General features: G+C 37.3%; 1 protein-coding gene across 1 annotated transcript in view; it reads right to left on the bottom strand.

The window, feature by feature from the left end:
• Positions 1-20,000, bottom strand: part of ZFHX4 (zinc finger homeobox 4) — a 62,965-nt gene that overhangs the window by 3,201 nt on the left and 39,764 nt on the right. Inside the window, 5 exon segments of the mRNA XM_031552958.1 lie at positions 6,765-10,072; positions 10,074-12,159; positions 12,310-12,427; positions 15,070-15,270; positions 15,418-15,551. Of these exon segments, the coding sequence (XP_031408818.1) occupies positions 6,765-10,072; positions 10,074-12,159; positions 12,310-12,427; positions 15,070-15,270; positions 15,418-15,551 (5,847 nt within the window).

Genomic DNA, 20,000 nt, shown 5'->3' with positions numbered 1-20,000 from the left:
GTAATTAGCTCTCAAATAAAAAGGAATTTTTATCCAAATTGCTGGGCAAAAATGCAATAATAATAAATAAATAAAGATGTCTAGATAAGTAAATATCAACAGGAAATGACCATTCAAAAATCCAAGAGAACAAGCAATCAAATGCTATTAATTACTGGGACACCACACAGCTTACATTTTCATTTTTGAGAGAGTATGAACAGAGCTCATACTGTCAGGTCAGTGCTATATTTGCTGGGAAATAAGTGTAATAGCACTAAAGTACATCGACACAGGAATGCTGCTGTTCTCAGTTTACTTGAAATATGCAGGCAAGGTGTCCTCCACCTCATTAGAGAAAGCAACCTAAAGATGGACTGGTTCTGACTGGAGAGTGCATATACACAAGAAGCATGTCTCATATATTAATTGAAGAAATCTTTTCTCTGTTTCAAGTACCCAGTATAGTGCAGTGACTGATAACAGTCTATTAAAAAGCAACTTCTGTGAAATCCATAGTTGGTCAGAAAATTAAATGATGGCACAGGGTATAAAGGCAACTAACTTCAAAAGGCTATACTTTACACTTCGTGTCATTTTTTCAGGCAAGTAAGTTTGTTAGAGAAAAGAGCACACAAAATGTGTGAAGTACACAGAACTGTACAAGTGAAGCAATACCAGGAACAGCGTACTAGTGCACAGATAAGAGAACAATAAATGCAGGTTCTGTAATGGTGGTTAGAAGGATATTAGCTACTAGAAAGCACTAATGGAGTGAACAGGAATGACACTTAAATCATCAATATCCAGGTGCTTAGCATTGCTTAGGAATAAAGCAATTAGGATTCAAAGGGAATAATTATCAGATTTAACAAAGAGGCCATTTAATGTTTGTCACCATGTCATTACTCCTATTTAATGGTAGGGGAACATTAAGGAGTTAAAATGCATTGTGAGCATGGATTAGATAGCATAGTGAAACAAGTCACAACAGTTATAATTAAAAAGTGGGTAACTGTCACAGTTACTGCACAATGACACAGAAGATGCTATTGCTTGCCCCTGTCCTTTCAGTAGGAAATAACAGGCAATTGTGTATGGATTTTGCAGAAAATATTTCAAATGACAAATACTGTAGATGAAAAATTCATGAATGATGCAATCATATGAACTGCTGCCCCAGCTTTTTCTTTTTTGGGGGGCTGTCAGCTACATCAGATTTTTCTGATTTCTTTCTCTTCTTACTCTCTTCAACCCTTACATATCATGTTGTCTTCATTATTCTCATCTTGATGATATCCACAGCAGGCAAGATCTATTACATTTTGCAGCTATTATTTGGAATTTGGTTGAAATGTTTAGAATGCAGGCTGTAGTACAAGAGTGAAATTTACCTATTTTACTGAAAGGTAAATGTGGAGCCCAGGCTTCCAAAACCAAAAGAAGAAAACTTGTTGAAACAAATGCTGCATTTCCAGACTTGAGAGATTTAAAATAGAAAATTCACTGATAATGAAGAAGCACTCTAATTCTGCTAACTCTTTTAAGTGGCTCCCAAAGAGGAAAGATTTTTCTTTTCCTTAGGGGAATTAGAGGACTAAAGACATAGAAATGAAAGTGCTACCAGTGGGCCAAAAGCAAACAGAGAACAGAATTTAGTGTCCTGATTATGTGGAAAGTAATTGCTGTTGAATCAAGCTGCTCTCTGAACAAGATTTTAAAAACTACTAAGTAAATTTTACCCAGTGATGATGTGTGCATTCTTGAAAAAAGCTGCTGTGAATGTTTAAAGGAACTCAGGCTTAAGTGATATGCAAAAAAACTATGGTAATGGGTGATGACATAGAACAAGTATTAATAGCTTAAGGCAAAATTATGCACTAGTTTTCTACAATGTAACATGAAATTAAAGAGAAAAGGAAGTGTAAATTTCAATAACAGCTAAAAACAGCAGGTGAATTCCCTTATCTACAGTCATCTAGAAAACAAGAAAGAACTTCAAGAACATAATCATGCCAGAACTAAAATTCCGTATGAATTAGAATTCCACCAAATAACTCCATATTAGGAAGTATATTGAATATATAAGTATATAAGTTGAGTGAATGTAGCTATAATACCCACAAGATAATACAAAAGTGTTATTTAGAGAAATATATCCCACAGATGAGAAGATTCTTAGACATATCATCCTAGAACCATACAATAATTCTGACATTGCAAGACACTTGTTTTAGAACAAAGTTCTGAACAAAAACAATTTAGAACAAAGTTTAAAGTTAATGGGTCCTTTCATTCAGAAATGAAATTAATCTTATTTTAATGAGTGCAGTAAACTTTGCAAATAGAAGCCCAGTCTGAGCACTAAACAAGAGACAAAATGAAATGTATGAAAATATTTCCCTCATGATTTAGGATTTAGGATTATTGTTCCATTTCAAACCTTTTGTAAAAACAAACGTTGCATTTTTAAAAGTCTAATATTTTGAAAAAGTTAGTTGTATTCACAGTTGTATTCACAATGTTGGATGCAAGAATATTGAAGTAAATCTCTCATACAACAAGTGAAAATAAGCAGGCTCATGTATTTGTCTATCATGATTGAAGAGAAATGCAGGAGAGAATTTTAAATTTTATGTTTATTATTGTAGTTTCAATATTTCCTTACCTTAGAAAACTGCAAATATGTTCTTTAGAAGTGAGGTTCTTACTAATTTTGACATTTGCCCTTTAAACAAACATGAAGGGATTGGGTGGGGTTTGCCAAAGGAAACGCCAATACCATAAACATCAATGCAAACTGGTAAATATTTAAACATAGGAGGTCTCAGTGAGCCTTCTTCTAAAGTGCATTTTCAGGATTGGGCCAAAATGCAGAAATGACACATGAATGACAAATGAAGAAACTGCAATAAATTTCACAAGTAGACTTGAAGAATTTGATAGGGAGTCATAAGGGAATCAGCTTCAACAAAATCCTTCATGTAGAGGATGATGCAGAGCAATTGTCCTGCTAACTGAGAATATTCACAGTTCTAGCAAAACGATAGCCAAAAACAAGTTTACTAGGAACTAAACAAGTCCTATTTAAACAACTCTTAGCATCAAAATGTGACTCATCAAGCAAAGCAGTCTAGGTGAGAAAATAGAAATGGGTCAATTAGTTGCAGGAAATACTAGTGTTGAGCCCATATTGGAGAACCTCTATTACTTATTTTTATAGTGAATGATTAAAATAATCTATTTTTTCCATTCACTGTGACTGCTCCATTTTGTATCATTAGGGAATAGAGATTTATACATTCAAGTATTTGCCAAGGATCCAACGCAGGATGTAAGGGTTATTTAGCATATAGCAGAAGAAAAAAAAAAAAAGTCTGTACAAGCTGATTTACACAGTGGGCCTTGCCCACAATGGGCTAATTAACCTTAAGAAGACGCAAGATGAAAGAGGCTAAAAAATCCATCTCAATTGGCAGTGCACTATGTATGCTATGATACTAATGATTTATGTTTATCTCAAAGAAGAGATAATTTGTGGAAATTGGAAAATAAGGAAAGTGAGTTACTATGGATCAGTAGGCCTGTTTACCTGGCATTCTGCTTTTATATTATTAACAGAAAAATGCATAGATTCTGATTAATTCTAGTAGGTTAAACAGTACCAGGGAATATAGTCTAAAGATTGAACTCAGTCATTTGTAAAGATAAACAGTGAGGATGGTCACATACAGTTTTGGCCAAGGCCAAGTAACGTTCTCAAAAATAGCTCTTCGAAACAACTGAAAGGCTACCATGGTTGTGCAGCCATTCACGATCAGCACTTTGCACATGGACTCACTTCCTGTTATTGAGAGTAAAAGAATGTAATAATATGTTCCCAACAAATTTATTTTAGCATTTTAAACCATTTTAGCTGAAGGTTGACCTAAACAAATCTACAAAAATCTACAAAGGCTGCTCTGAATGTAATGCCTCCTATTTTATTATGTTGGCCCACGACTACAGAGCTAGGTGTTGGTTTTATGGCAGTAGAGTCTGAACCTTCCTGACAATATTCTGTTAAATTTAGTTGCTGTGTGATAAATGGCAGTGGAGGAGCAGTCTGACATGGAAGTATGTATGGAGCAAACATATGTCATTGAACTCCCCCATGCAAAAAAATGACATCCATTGGCATTCATCAACACTTGCTGAATGCTATGGAGACCAAACAGTAGATATGAGCACAGTGAAGTGGTGGGTGTTGCATATCAGCAATGGAGACAGCAACATGAAAAACAAGCCACATTCTGGACAGCCATGCATAGCTGTCACCACACAAAATGAAGAGCACTTCAGTCAGCTCATCCATGTGAATCAGCAGATTATGACCAGGGAACTGTTTATGGAGCTTAGTATGGGCTTCAATGTTTTGGAAACAATGGTGAAAACATTGGAATATCACAAAGTTCGCAATAGATGGGTCCCATAATTGCTAACATATGAACAGAAAGAACACCATATGCAAGTTTTGCAGGGGCTAATGAACCAATTCAAGGCAAAAGGTGACAGTTTCCTGGATCACATCATTACTCATGATTAAATGTGATATCATCATCACAAGCCAGAGTCAAAACAACAGGCCATAAAGTGGTGATATATGAATTCCCACTGGAAAAAAAAAAAATCAAAACACAGCCCTCAGTGAGTAGAGTGATGTGCACTGTTATTTCAGGTAGGAAACAAATGATTCTTCTGGATTTCCTGGAACCCAAACTGACCATAATCTCTGAATGTTACTTTATGACGCTGACTAAGCTGAAGGCTTGAACTTGCAGAGACAGGCTGGAGAAGACATTCTTCTTCCAGGCCATAACCAGGAGCCATACCAGTTTGAAGACCATGGAGCACATTGTCATTCCTGTCTGGACTGTACAACCACACTGTGTAGTCCAAATTTGGCACCTTCTGATTTCTATATGTTCAAGCTGATGAAAGATGGACTGTATGGGTAATGTCTTCCTAGCAATGATGTCATTTTAGCAGTACAAAACAGTGAGGCACCTCTGCCAGTGCAGATTTTTATGAGCACAGCATGCAGGCTTTTGCTCATCACTGTTGAAATGCATTGCTAATGCTAATGACTATGATGAAGAATAGTGTTTTGCAGCTGAGAATTTGCCCTATCAAATAACACTATTGTGTTCTTTTTATCTGTAGTAGTTTCCATGGAAATAAGCAGGGGGCATTACTTTCAGAGTGATATATGCATTTAGCAAAGTTATATGGAGAAACCATATCTATAATTTTAATGAACAACAACTAGCCATTTTTGGAGCTGGACACTGTATGCCATTAAGAAGGAAATACAACAACTTTATATTTCTTTTATATGCACTCTCTGTGCCAATAAATATTTTACAAAAGCCAGAGGGCAGTCAGCCAGAAACTCCATTGTGGAAGCCATTCTGATCCAATGAAGAGAAAAGTGAGATACTTTGGCCACTACTTAGGGAAATAATAACATCGTCATCATTAATCAAAGCAGAGATGGGTAGCAGAAAAGACATTGCTATAGTCTTAGTTTGCCTAACAACACTAGCGATTAAACCCCTATCTTATTTGCCAAAGTTAGTTGTTTTGTAAAAAAACAAAAATTAGAGATTACTAGCAAGTTGAATTACTTGATAAAATGAGGTGAAGTGTCTTAATCAACTCCCTACCTCTGCTGCGCATGATATAAATGCGTAAAGTTTGAGGATCAATCAGAGAACTTCAGTCTGCAATGCTGCACTCACAATGAACTCTGTAAAATTGGATCCTACTACAAATAAAAATAGTAAGTTCATCCTTTGAGGGCTAAACAAATCATTCTACAGAAATCTTGATTCTCTAACTTCTATTACAGTTATTTTAAGAGGAAGTACTTTCCAATGTGAGCAAAAACCAGCCAGCAGAGTTACGTGCTCAGTTTAAAAGCACAGATTCAAACAAAGTCGTGCAATGTCTAAAAACTAGGAGTAGAAGATATTCAGAAACTCCTAAAATTTGGATCATATTGAAACTACCATTAGTAATCACCTTCAACAGAAAACTTCTAATTATTCTAATTATTCAGAAATATATTACAGGGTTTGGGGCAGAATTTTTTAGTGTTTATTGTGAATTAACAGATTACACTGTCATAAGGAGTGGACTAAATGCCTGATGAAACACTACAGTGGAAATGACTATTTTGTACTTCATCAGATGTTATTTAAAATATGTGCATACAAAGATTTTGCAGACAAAATTCTAACCCACATTTTGCCTACAGTAATATTATTCAGAAAAACAACAACAACAAACAAATGAAAACCTCCAATAACAACGCTATTGCTATATTTTTGATGTTACAGAAGCCTAATATGGGCTCAAAAACATTTCTGTTTATTAGATTTCAATTAAAACCTATATACTCTGATTAGGGGAAATCAGACATTTCACCCAGTTTGCAGTGACAGTCTTGTATGGCACTGGATACATCTCATTGGAATATTTTTTAGCTACTACAGAATCATATCATCACAGAGTGGAAGGAATCTCTGGAGTTTATCTAGTCTAACCCCTTCTCAAGCAAGGCCACCTAGAGCTGGTTGCTCAGTCCATGCCCAGGTGACTTTTGAAGATCTCCAAGGAGACTTCACAATCTCTCTGGGCAATCTGTTCCAGTGCTCGATCACCCAATAATGTGAATGCACAATATATTGTTTTAGAAGGGAATGGTGACTATACAAGATGACTACACAAGATTATAGACTTACTGTTCGAACTTTGTGGAAATCCAGGTAAGGAGGATGGACCATTCATTCCAGGTAGAAGAACAGGAGGAAGGCCAGGAAGTCCTGGATAAGCTGCTGGCAAACTGATGCCATGAAGAGAACTGCTGTCCATCATGCCCGGCTGCTGTACTGTTAATCCTAGCACATCAGTAGCCTTTTTTATGCGATCCAATTCCTGCTGCGCCATCAGCTGTCTGACTGTTGTAGGAGCTAAATAATCTTTCTCCCGATCTAGCTGACTTCCCACAGTTTCTCTCACTTTTGTAATATGTTGTTTGGAAAAGATATGATCTCTTATGGACAAACGTGCAGAATATTTTACACCACATAGAGAGCATTCTGGCTTTGTCCCATCAGGCCCAGTCTGATTTATCATGAATGGCTTCCCTATGTTAATTTTGAATTTCTTTTCTTTTGCCCGTGCATTCTGAAACCAGACTTGGACTACACGTTTGGGCAGACCAATCTCATTCCCTAACATTTCACATTCTTGCATTGTTGGAGTCCGGTAGTCACTAAAGCAAGCTTTGAGAACTTTAAGCTGAAGGTTACTCATTTGTGTTCGGAAACGTTTGTGGCCTGGCCGATCACTGTTTTTGGATTTAAAGGGATTGCTAGCTCCAAAGGGGTTAGGTGAACTTGGATCAGCTATGCTTGAAGTTTCACTGCGGTCGGCATTATCATCAGGGTCATCAGTAATGTAGTAACTTTGGTCATGATCACCATCTTTTTCACTGAAATGTATTGAGGGGCTTGTAAGGGAAAAGAGAAATTTATCATCAGTATTCTCATTCGTAGGTGTAGTTGCAGCTTTTGTTAGAGCATCATTCACAAGTGTTTTTGGCTCTTTGGGAGGTGATGCAGGCTTTGCATCCCCTGAACTACCAGTCGTGCTCTCCATTTCATTGTTCCCCTCATCTCCTGTTGTGGCATCACTAATTGCTGTATTAATTGATGAAGTCTCATCAAAGTCAGTCTTGTTTTGATCATATGCAGAGTCAGCAGGAGGAGCATTCAAATTTTCTATATCCTCGCTAGACTCTGCTTTAAAAGAAGAAGGACTTAAGAGATTTTTTGGTGACATTTCTGCAGTTTTGCTAATGGGTGTTGATACAGTGGAGGCTAGTTCATTTTCACTCGATAGTTCCGTTTTTGCTAATGACAATGATGGGTAATCAAAAAATATGTATTTTTGCGGACTATCTCCTCCATCTTCAGTTGATATCAAAGGACTTGGAGGCAAACTATAGCCTGCCTGTTTCCCTTCATTCCAATGTCGAGAGCGAATGTGACTTTCTAAAGCTGATTTTGCTTTAAACAGAGCTCGACAAAAAGGACACCTCTTATGGGACTGGGCTGGACCAACAGCACGGAACTGTCCTTTTCTTTCTCGGGCTCTTGTGTTCTGAAACCAGACTTGTACAACTCTCTTTTTAAGTCCCACTTCACGTGCAATGTGATCTAGCATCTTTCTGGTGGGGTTGGAATCTAACAGGTACTTTTCATAGAGTATTTCCAGCTGCTCTGGAGTAATTGTAGTTCTTAGACGCTTATCGCGATGTTGATCTTCTCCACTGTTTCCTCCCTCTTTCTCACTACAGTTATTGTCTTCTTTATCATCCAGCTTCCGTTTCATGGAACCAGAAACTGTAGCAGGGTGTGCTGCATGTGATGAGCCAGTCTGTGGTGGCATCTGAGCAAGAGAACTATTAAGTAACTGTCCAGTCATCAAAGGATTATTGGGGTCAAATATCATATAGGGCATATCCATTGGTCTCTCTAGAAACTGTGAGTGAATAAATTGGTTTTGGGCTGCTAGGAAATGCATGTGCTGGTGCTCTTGCCAAAGTTCTAGAGTTGGAAAGGCAACTGTACACTGATCACATTGGTACTGTAATAACTGAGGAGGTAGACTGTTCTGTAGAGGGGTCATTGAAATTGGTAAAGGACTGGAAGGAACAGGTGTAGTCTGTGATGCAGAAGGAGGTCTCCCTATTATTTGTGATTGTTTTTGTTGCTGTGGTTGAGAAGCAGAGGGCTGAGGATCAGAAGGGGTTACTGGAGCAGACTGTACTGGTTTGGTACTTTGGGAAGTTGTATCAGTTTGCTTGGAGATGGTTTCATTTGGTTTTGGTTTTTCAGTCGACTCTGGTTTAGGAGAAGCCTTCTCAGCCTCTGGTTTGGGGGATGGAATCAAAGGAGTACTAGAACCAGAGCCAGAGCTTGCTGCCGTGACTGCCAGGCTTTTTGATGCATCGTTTTGGCCAGAAACTGTGCAGTTCTTATATACTGTTTGATCTGCGGCATCCATGGAATCTTCAGTTTGGCTTTCATCTTGAGCATCATCATCTTCATCTTTATAACACTGCTTTTTCTGGTGCGTAATCAAATCAAAGATCCTGGGAAAAACCACACTGCACTTTTTGCACTGATACTGCATGTTACTAGTTCGAATGTAGCGTTCATTTGTCAATTCCCTTTTCTCATTGTCCTTAGTTTCAGCTTGATTTTCATAACTTTTGCGAGCTTTCTGCCGTGCATTTTGGAACCAGACAACAATAACTCGAGTAGGTAGGTTAAGAACAGTTGAAAGTTGTTCAATTTCATCATCCTTTGGATAAGCATTTGTATCAAAGAAGTCTTGGAGGACACGAAGCTGGTAATCAGTAAACCGTGTTCTAGATGACCTCTTGCTGAAAGATGCATCAGACTTGTAAGGTTCAACAGCTGAAGGCTGAGGATCTATTCTGATATCTTCCAGCACTGTTATGGGAGGGTTGCTGAAGTTATATGGAGAATCTTTATTTCTCTGTCGTTCTTTAAACAGTGTATTACGAAACCAGTGCTTGATAACTTTCTGTGAAAGACCAGACTTCTCAGCCATTTCTTGGATCTGTTCTTCACTTGGAGAATTGTTAATATCAAAATAAGCCCGCAATATTTTTAACTGATCATCTGTGATTCGTGTACGTGGACGCTTGAACTGAGAGTGGCGCAGGAAATTAGGATCTAATCCCAGCTGCTGTTGACAAAGCTGGGTAAGATCTGCAGACAGAGTATCCATTGGTGGCAACTGAAGGGCAAGCTGAGGAGGCAGTGCAGGATGCTGCACTGGCTGCATCATAATTGGAGGGAAGAGTGGGAGATCAAGTGAAACCGGAAGCTGGACTTGAGGTGGGGCAGATGGTGGTGGTGGTGGTGGAGGAGGTGGTGGTGGAGGAGGAGGTGGTGGTGGTGGTGTTGGTGGTGGAGCTTGTAAAGGAGTGGGAGTTGTGTTCTGAATTTTCCAGCCCAGCTGAAGAAGGCTGAGAAGGAGTTGGAGGAGGAGGAGGTGGCGGCGGTGGCGGAGGTGGTGGTGGTGGTGGAGGTGTTTCTGGAGAGGATGGAGAAATTGGATAAAGCTTGTCATATGCCTCCCTGTACTGTCGAGCAAATTTTTCTAATGCCCCATATGGAAAAAACTGCCCATGCACATGTTCTTGATGACTCTTCAGAATAAGAATGTTGGAAAAGAGCTTACTGCAGGTTCCACACTCTAGTTTGTCTGTATTATCACCTTCACCAGTCTTGCTTTTTTTCTGCACTTTTTGTCTGTTCTCATTGTATTGGATTACTAGCTCAAAACCAAAGTTCTCCAATAAAGCCTTAGCTGCATTCCCCCTTGCTCCAGAAGCTATTCTGGGTGGTGGGATGGCTGGTTCGGAGGATTTTGGTTTCTTCATATCTTTGTTTTCTTTTAGTCCTTCACTCTCATTAGTAAATTCTTGCTTTGGCTTCTCTTGTTTCTCAGAAATCTCTTCAGACTCCTTATATGATGGCATATCCTTTATCAACTGGCAGTCTGTGCTTACTAAGCTAGTTTGCTCTGCTTTCATCAGCTTGCTGCTTTGCTGCTGCTGTTTTTGGGACTGAAGTTGGGGTTGGGTAGATTGATATTGTTGTGCTTGTTGCTGCAGTATCTGTAACTGTGTTTGACCAACATGGTGCTGGGTTTGTATCTGCTGCTTCAAATCTTCCAGCAATGATCCTGTCATACCAGCCATTCCAGGCATACCAAATGTGGCAGAACCAGGCAAACCCAGGTCTGGGCTTAAGCTAAATTCTGTCCCAGGAATATAAAATGGGAAAAGGAATTGAGGCTGCTGGAACTGTAGGAGTGCTTCTGGTGTCATTGGAAAGTGAGGCAAAAAAGCTGGGTTTAGAAATTGGGGTTGAAAGAATGCAGCTTGCTGTTGCAGTTCATGCTGTAGTTGCATTTGAAGTTGTGCTGGTGACTGGGGTGGGTGATGTGTAGGTTGAGCAGAAATTAATTCAGAAGCTTGCTTTTTATTTAATTCTTTGGCATCTAAATGTGGTTCTTTGCTGTTAACTGCTGGTAAATTCATAGAGTCTAGTATTCCTTGGCTGGGGCTATTAACATTCCCTGCTACACTATTTCCGCTACTTATATTACCACTTGGTTCTAATTTTGCAGCCCTTGCCTTTGTCTGATGAAGCACAGATCTCATGTGGATTTCCAATGTAGAACTTTGGCTATATGCAACATTACAAATGCTGCATTTGTAGGGTTTGTTGTCAGTGTTGCTGTTGGTTTCTTGAGGGACAGGACTTGATGCTTCCTGCAAAACCTTTTTGAGTTTATGTAGATGGGAGACTGAGTTATAGTGGACCAGGAGAATGTTCTTCTGAGTAAAAGACTCTTTACATACTGTACACTTATATGGGCGAGACGGATCTAGAAATTTTTCCATAGTAAAATTTGGCCCTTTTCTAAAAGGTAAGGTTCGCTTTGGTTCTGAGCCCATATCATCTGGAATAGAGCTACTATCACTTCCTACAGGGCTTGCTTTACCTTCCTGGTCCATCTCATAATCTCTTTCTATTTCCTGCTCTAGTGCATGATCATCTTGTCCCATTCCTTCACCTTCCGCCCAGAGTTCACCATTAACAGGTAAAGATGCACACAGCTGCTGAAGTTCAGCTTCATTGAGTTCAGGGTGGCCTGCTTCCAAGTGTTTTTTTAAAGCCTGGAATGTACGGAAGCTACGTTGGCAAAGGCTACACATGGTAGCTGCCCGAATAGCATGATACTGGGAATGTATTTGAAGCTTCTGCATAGTCTTAAAAGCCAAGCTACAATGGTTACAACGGTACTTATAGACATGGCGGTCAGAAACAGAGAGCTGTTGCTTCTTCTGCTGTTCATTTAGCTGATCTGGCATTGAATCTGTGGTCTTTATATCTTTACTGCCACTCTTATTCCAATCTGGCGTTTCAGTAGATTCTTTAGGTGGCTTCTGCTCCTCACTCTTAATTTCCATTCCAGGTTTTGATTCGTCAATCCCAGGAGTACTTTTCTCATCCACAGGACTTTCACCTAGTTAAAGAAAGTTAAGTGTATTTTACACAAGTAGAAGAGAATAACACATAGTATTAGCATTTTTTTCATCAGAAATCAAGAGTGGCAAATAGTATGCTTTATGTTGGCCTAGTAAAGAATAGCAATCCATACTTTTTTCTTGTATACCTGAATATTTCCCAGATCCCTCAGCTGTAATGGTTGCAGGTGTGTCACGTTCAGATTTCTCTGAAGCAGCTGCTGGCAATAGCATACTATTGGGCATCATGACATCTGGTACAGGAACCTTGGAAAACCAAGAATACAGTATTATTACAGGAAAAGTCACAAAGCAACATGAAATTATAATTGAAAAGACCACCACATCTCAAAGACTGCCAAGATTAAACAAAGGCCTTGGTTCAATCCTTGATAATGGCTCCTGATGGGCCATAAAATCGGAGCACTGTCTGTGCTTCGGAAGAGGTAAACTCAAAAGAATCCACAATAAAGTGATGCCATAGAAGCATATATATTCAATATTTTACTGGGATTAATGTCACTACAAAGAACATTGGTTGGGTTTCTAATGGGAATTTTCCTTGGACTTCCTCCACAGATAGAGACTGTGCTGAGATACAGCCAGCAGCCAATTCTTGACTAAGGGTAATCACACTTTACCTTACCTGAATAGCTTTTTAAACAAATGATCTGTTAAAGAAAATTATAAGATGATTTCCAAACAGAAGAAGCAACTTATTGTCATTTAAAATATGGGTTTTTCTCTTTCCTTTGTTCTAAATTCCCTATGTAAGTATCTTCTTCAGTCTACTTTACACGTTACGTTATGTTTGAATTCTAGACAGAAATCTTTGAAAGACGTGATATTCTAGATGTCTGATAGTTCTCAGTGCAGTTAAATTGACATGATCATTTGTTTGATGCTTCATGTTTTTCTTTTGTTCAGATTTAGTGACTTTGATTTTGTTTGGGCAGAAGGGACTTCTACAAAAATGACCTAGTTAACTGCAAATGTCCCAGAGATGAATATTTTGCTCTAAATGGTATTTATTGTTTTGAGTTCAGATATGGACAGAAAATAGTCGTTTTATCAACTAGGAAAATTTAAATGATGTCGATTATGTTTTGCAAGTCGACATTTTTCTCTGACCAAAAAAAAAAATAATAATGAGGGACAAGTCAGTAGGTGAGAAAAGACTTACAGCATATACAGAGAATAGGACAGATTTCAAAGTTGTCCCATTATCAGCATAGAGGAAACCAAGAAAAACTTGAGAAGATAGTAATCCTCAACATCAAAGAATCATAGTCTTGTTTGAATTTAAAAGAACCCTTAAAGGTCGTCTGATCCCACACCTCTGCAATGAACAGGGACACCTACAGCTAGATTAGCTTGCTCAGACCCCTGTCCAGCTTAATCCTTTGAGGGTCTCCAGGGATGGGGCATCCACCACCTCTCTGGTCAACCTGTTCCAGTGCCTCACAATCCTTTTTACACAAAACAAACAGACAAACAAACAAACAAACTTCTTCCTGATAATGAACCTAAATCTTTCCTCTTTAAGTTTGAAACCATTTTCCCTTGTCCTGTCACATCAGCCCCCGCTAAAGATTCTGTCGTCTTCTTTCTTATAGCCCTCCTTTAGACACTGAAAGACTGCTATCAGGTTTCCCCAGAGCCTTTTCTTCTCCAAAATACGATGTTTTTTCGCATTTGCTCAGTTTCCAAAAAGGGCCTGTAAATATTAAATTTCTACAGTACTCTACTTGTGATAGGGCCAAAAGTACATAGTTTGGCAGAATTACACTAAGTAGAGAACTGAGGAAAAGAAAAGAAGAAAGAAAAACTTTAAACTGTTTTTGTTGATTTCCAATTCAGCATTGCTCATCAGCACCAGGCACAAGTATCTCCATTAAAGATCTCTTTCAATTCTTTATTCTTTTTTGCTGTTTTTGGTTAGGTGGCTGGCCTACCACTGCAATGTTATAAATGAATGAGTTGTCTGTGGTTACAGAAATAAATCTTTAAGGATCCCTGAGATTTCCAAGAACGTATCCTGGTAAAAAAAAAGGTAAGATAACTATTCACTATGGTGTCTTGCGAAGTCTATATTCTATCTGAAAATACAATGTAATAATAACAAAAAAAAACCCTAGACTTGACTGTGTTTTTCTGACACTGATTTACATAGTGTTGAGACATTCTTTTTCTAGGAAGTTTATTATTTTGATTGGTCCATGACATTTCGCTGTGAAGAACAGGATTTCTCAGGTGAAATTTGACAAGATTTGTTTTCTGAACTCTGCCAAATGTGAGTAATCTGTTTCAAATCTATGCCTGATCCAGGGTAGGTACTTGAAAACAGGTATTCTTTATCCAGAAGAACTGCCCTACCTTTTCACACTCATATTTTTTCACAAAAAGTCTGAAGCGTTTATTACGTAGAGGCAGAAAGTAAAAAATGGGATATAATGAAAAATACGACACTTGTGTTTTCCAATTAGTACTACTATTGATATTTTATGATGAAATTCAAATAATATAATGAAAGTAGCACAGTTATACTCAAGAATACATCTATATTTTGGCACTACATTTCACAGGAAAGTCCTCCGTTTTTTTACAAATTCAAGTCAGGATATACCCGAGACCTGGATAGATTAAATTTACAGGTGTACGCTCAGAGGTTGCTTATTCCAAGGTAAAGTCAATGAGGTACTGTAGGTTTTCAGCATCTTTGAAATCCACCTCCAGTCCCTTGGAGAATTCCCAAGGGACATCAGTCAACAGACAACCTGGCAACAGAAACTGAGAATCTTGATCTGTTCCCCATCTCTGGCTACCAAAATGCTATATCACAACATATACATTGCCAAGAGGCCAGAATACATTTCTGTAGTGTGCACTTCAGTATTTGGATCACTTACAGTCATGAGCAGCTTCTCCACACAGTCAGGTGACACACTGTGCAAATGGGTCAAATGAAGCTGGAGATGCATTTTGTTGCTGAGGACATCTTGGCAGAGGGGGCAGCAGATAACAGGTTGCATTGAATGCTGGGACAGGACATGCATCTGGATACGATTTGGGTCCCTACTATTGTAGTTACAATAAGGACACTGATAAAACTGAAAAATATCAAATTAAGATGCAGGATATTAGTCAATGTGCTTTAATAACTTTCTGATATTGCTGTTTTAACAGCACGTCATCTTTGTTTTATTCTTATTTGAAAGAATTCTAGAATACAATTAAATTCTTACATTTTCCTTTACCTGCTCATGACAAAATTTATTGTCCTCTGGAGGCTTTGATTTTTTAGCTGCACCATCCTCTTCTTTTGCCAGAAGAAGTTGTTGCGCCCCTACAACAGTGTTCACTTTTGGTTCCTTCTCTGGTGTGACTATTCCTGTTCCAAAAACAATTTTTAAGAACACATTTTAAACTTGAAAATACTCTGTTTTACAAAGAGGCTGTGATTCCAAAGGTCTGTGTTGTCTCTGAGGGTATTTTTTTTATGTTCTGAGAAAAAATATATATATTTGAGAAAACCAACTCTGGTAAGTATAAAAACGAAAACACTTCTATCCTTGATGGATACTCTATAAATACATTTAAAAATGAACTATTTTCTACTGTTTAGATAACCTCAGGTTGCCTTCAAAGATTAATCAATAAGATGCTTTCTTTAGCAGCTCGGTGTGAATTTGTGTATTACATTAAAACAAATCAACTTTTGCTTAAAAATCCTGTTTTCCAAAATAATTAATTTGCTGATGTTTAATTACACTCTCTCTTTCCTAAATTGTCTGAGAAATATGATTATTGTGGTGTTTTGATAACTCCTGCCTACTTACAATTCTGAAGCTAAATATAGTGAGGCTTTAAAAGAAATACTGTGGAGAATAGGATTTCAGAGCTAACTTAATATTAATTATATACAAAGATCAGTCATTTGGGATTGCCTTAGATGTTTACACTGTGAATTTTTATAGTCTGGCATTTGTGATCAAAACCAGAATATAATTGTTTTCTATAGATAGTTTTACTATTAAGTATTAAATACTATATTTAATATTATGCCTACTCTAGCTGTGTAATGTAGCCCAGTCTTGCACACATCAAAGAAAAGAGTGCAATTCTAATTTCCCAGTCCATCAGAAAATTCTTTCCAGCGTCAATTTGCCAGATAATCTCTTCTGCTAGGCTGGATATTACAAGAGCATTGGGTAGGCATGTCACATACATCTCACGACAAACACAAAACCTCATTTACCAACCATTCCAATCTCATCATAGTGCAGCATCATCTGACCTTTTTTCTGCTGTTTATTATGAGTATTTCTAATTTTAACTTTCAATTTTCACCATCTTCCAGTCAATTTGCAACTAAATTATTTCCAGGGTGAGGACACTATCACTGGACACTGGGTGCAAATACATCTTGAAATGCAATGAAGCTAAACCATTGATTGCTATCAGACCCAACGTAAATATATAGTCCAGGGGTAATCTGATTGTATGCTGTGCATGAAGATTTATCTTGATTTTTTTCAATCCACATAAGGTTCATATAAATGAACAAATTGCACCTCGTTGCACAATAACCTAGGATTAATTTAAAAATAAGGTCATGGATGTTTTGGCAACAAAGTAAACATGAACAAAGAAAATACTTGTATTTTTCTGTAGGCAAAATCAGTATCTTTTCTATTATTATATCAATTATGTAGACTTTGTGCAACATTTGATATTAAAAGAGCAACATTAAAGAAAAGTAAAATAAGAAAGCAGCTTTCAAGGTAAATACCAAGTCCTCATGGTAAAATAATAAACAATTGAGAACTGAATCACACAGAGACATGTTCTGAAGGGCATTTAGGAAAAAAACAACATAAACATATTTTATGACTTATACATTAAAGCTGATTTCCCCACACATTGTTTCTCATTCCTAAGTTGGTAATTATTTCTTATGGTGTAATTTAGACCAGTATGTTCTCATTCAAATTAAAGTTTATTCCTGCCATATTTTCCTACTTTTAATTATCAATTTATCAGCATTGATTTAATATCTGAACACGCTGCTTTCCGGAGCCCCCCTGAATTTTTACACTCTGAGAACCTGTTCCTGCAGGCCACATTTTGATGGCTCAGCTAAGAGACATACCTACAACCTAAAGCACTGGTGAAGCTTAAAGGTAAAATCTACATGCTAAAGCAACAACTTCATTACTCAGTTTGGTTTATGATAATTCAGTTCTCACTGGCCTAGCCACATTTACTTGGCAACACATCATTATTATTTAAATGCCTTTACGGTAAGAATTATAGAAAGTAAAAAAGTGACATACTATATTAACAGAGAAAGGTTGCTTCTCAGACTTTAGAAGGATAGGTTCAAATTATTAACCTCTCTTCATTTCCAACTGTCAAAAATGTCTAACAGTTGACTACTGTTCCTTACCTCTATCATATGCCACATTTAAAATGCTTCTGTAAAAAGACAAATGGGGCAGAATCTCAGCTGGTGTAAAGTGACACCGTCATATAGGATGCTGAATTTAAAAAGCAAAGTAAAACAATTCTGCCTTCTTTTCCCCTCTTCACAGCAGATTGTTTTTGACATTTTGTTACAGAAATTGGGATCCAAATTCTGCCCAAAAATCCATTTGTGAAAATGCATTTAGCAGTGTTTTTGGCATTGGTATGCAACTGCTAATGAAATTGAGCTTGGAGTACTCTCTGTGTACACAAAAGGTTAATATTATATATCATCTTCCACCAGAGGATAGGATGACTTGATTACTTCAAAGGACAATAATCATGAAACACATTATTCTTGTTTCAATAAAAACAAGTATTTTTTTGGTTAAATTTTCTTTTGTTGTTAATATAATAAAACTATGGAGTCATCAAACACTGTGCTGGGGTCAATAAATGCATATAAAAGCACAGCTTTTTACTATGATTGCAATGATATTTATATTAATTGTGAAATTTACAGAGGCTTTGTTGTTTCCCTTGTTGATGTTGCTCCGGATTCAGTCAACCCGAAGCCCTGTTACTTTCTACTGAACCCAAGTTACATGTGGACATTAGAACAGTAGCTGACAGGTTTGAAGAAAAAGGGGCTGATTCCTCAACCTGGGGTGAAGCCACTTGCCCCTATGCATGGAGTGGATTGAATCTCCCAGTGCAGAGCAGCACTTTATGCCTAGTCCTCTCTTGTCACAAGTGTAGCTACGAAAGAAAAGGAGGTTTGAACTCCCTATGCAAGGTCTAGCTTGTAAAACTTAGCTCCTTTTCTTGCTGCATCAACTTTTCATTTTCTGTATTGGATTTAGTGTTTTAAGGAGCTTCCTGCAGAGAGGCTGAATAAAGTTATGGCCTTACAGATAGGGTATTGAAGGACGAGAGGGGAGGAGAGAAAATGTTACGGTCCTGAGCTTGTGGTGTGGCACTGTTTTCATAGCTGAGTGTTCCACTGGCATGCTCTTCTTAATATGCAGCTGGAGGAAGAGACTAAATCTGTTGTTGTTCATGCTTTAAATACAAATTTTCTATTTTTGAGAAACATTTGTGTTTTTTTTCTTAATTGTGAAATACAACTTTAATACATTACGCAGAATACACAGTGTAGTTTTAGATGAATAACGTACTTTCAATACACTTAGCTGAAAAGCCAAGACTAGTTCAAAACAAGTACCACAAAGCAGACTAGTTAATGATTAACTGTCAGTTACAGAATTAGTTAACTTGTCTAACATTGCTAATACAAAAATGACATATTTCATTGCAATTCAGATGCCGTCATGTTTGTAGCATGTTTGAAACCCCAAAACAAAAATATAAACTTTTGTGTGACTGATAAGGTGGAGAACGCTAAAGAAAGAAAATCCTCGAAAACTGACAATCAAAATACTGTCTTGTTATTTATGAATCCATGTATTTGATAAAGATTGCATAATTTAAGATTTCTGACACATCAGATTATGTTATTCAACTTCAAAATAATTCTAAAATTATAATTACTGGTATTCTTTCTAATTAGAGGAAAATGAAAGGATAATTTTCATTGCAATAATGAAGGTTAATTTCCATCCTTCTTCATGTTTACTACCTTATTAAAAAGTGCTCCCCTTAGCCATGGCAAAGACATATTACATTTTCAATGCAAATGTATTAATCTGGATAAATTCCATATTAATTCTTGCACTGCATAGAGCTGTAATTTGGATTATAATTAATCTAAAGTGGCACTAGATTTAAATGACAATATAAATGAGGCATTAGTAGGCTTTTCTATTCTGAATGAATATTCAACAAATATAACTTGCATATTGCCAAGTCTCATTTTGAAAGCTCTACTCCTTGAGATAAGGTAAGCAATACAGCACAACAGCTTACACAAACATGCTGTTACTAAATACATGTTAATCCTTCCTCGTCTAATAGATTCTATGCTAAAGAGGGGTCACACCATTTTCCTGTCTAACTTGTTAGTATTGTGATTAATTTATTGGTTTTCCTGAGATTTCTCTGGCAAGAATTGCAACACTTAATTCACGAGAAAGCCCAAATTAACATTCAATTATACATAAGCAGTTATATAGTCATTAGAAATACTTGTCAGCTGAGTGAAAATTAAGATGATGGTCTGCATGATACATATGGAGAATTAATTTAGATTATGAAAATAAAAGTTTCTAAAAGATTGAGGATTTCATAGTGCAAACCGTTTTCTCTAAAGCTCAAAGGCAAATCTTGTATTTCGGCCCTTTGTATATGAATCTCACTGCAATGTTATTTTTGTAATTGCTGGCACGGGAATGCAGAACAATTATGCTGCTTTTTT

This window comes from Meleagris gallopavo, chromosome 3 (genome assembly GCF_000146605.3).
Source record: "Meleagris gallopavo isolate NT-WF06-2002-E0010 breed Aviagen turkey brand Nicholas breeding stock chromosome 3, Turkey_5.1, whole genome shotgun sequence".
Lineage (NCBI taxonomy): Eukaryota > Metazoa > Chordata > Aves > Galliformes > Phasianidae > Meleagris > Meleagris gallopavo.
The sequence above is the reverse complement of the archived record's forward strand: the minus strand, read 5'-3'. Positions and strand labels throughout refer to the sequence as shown.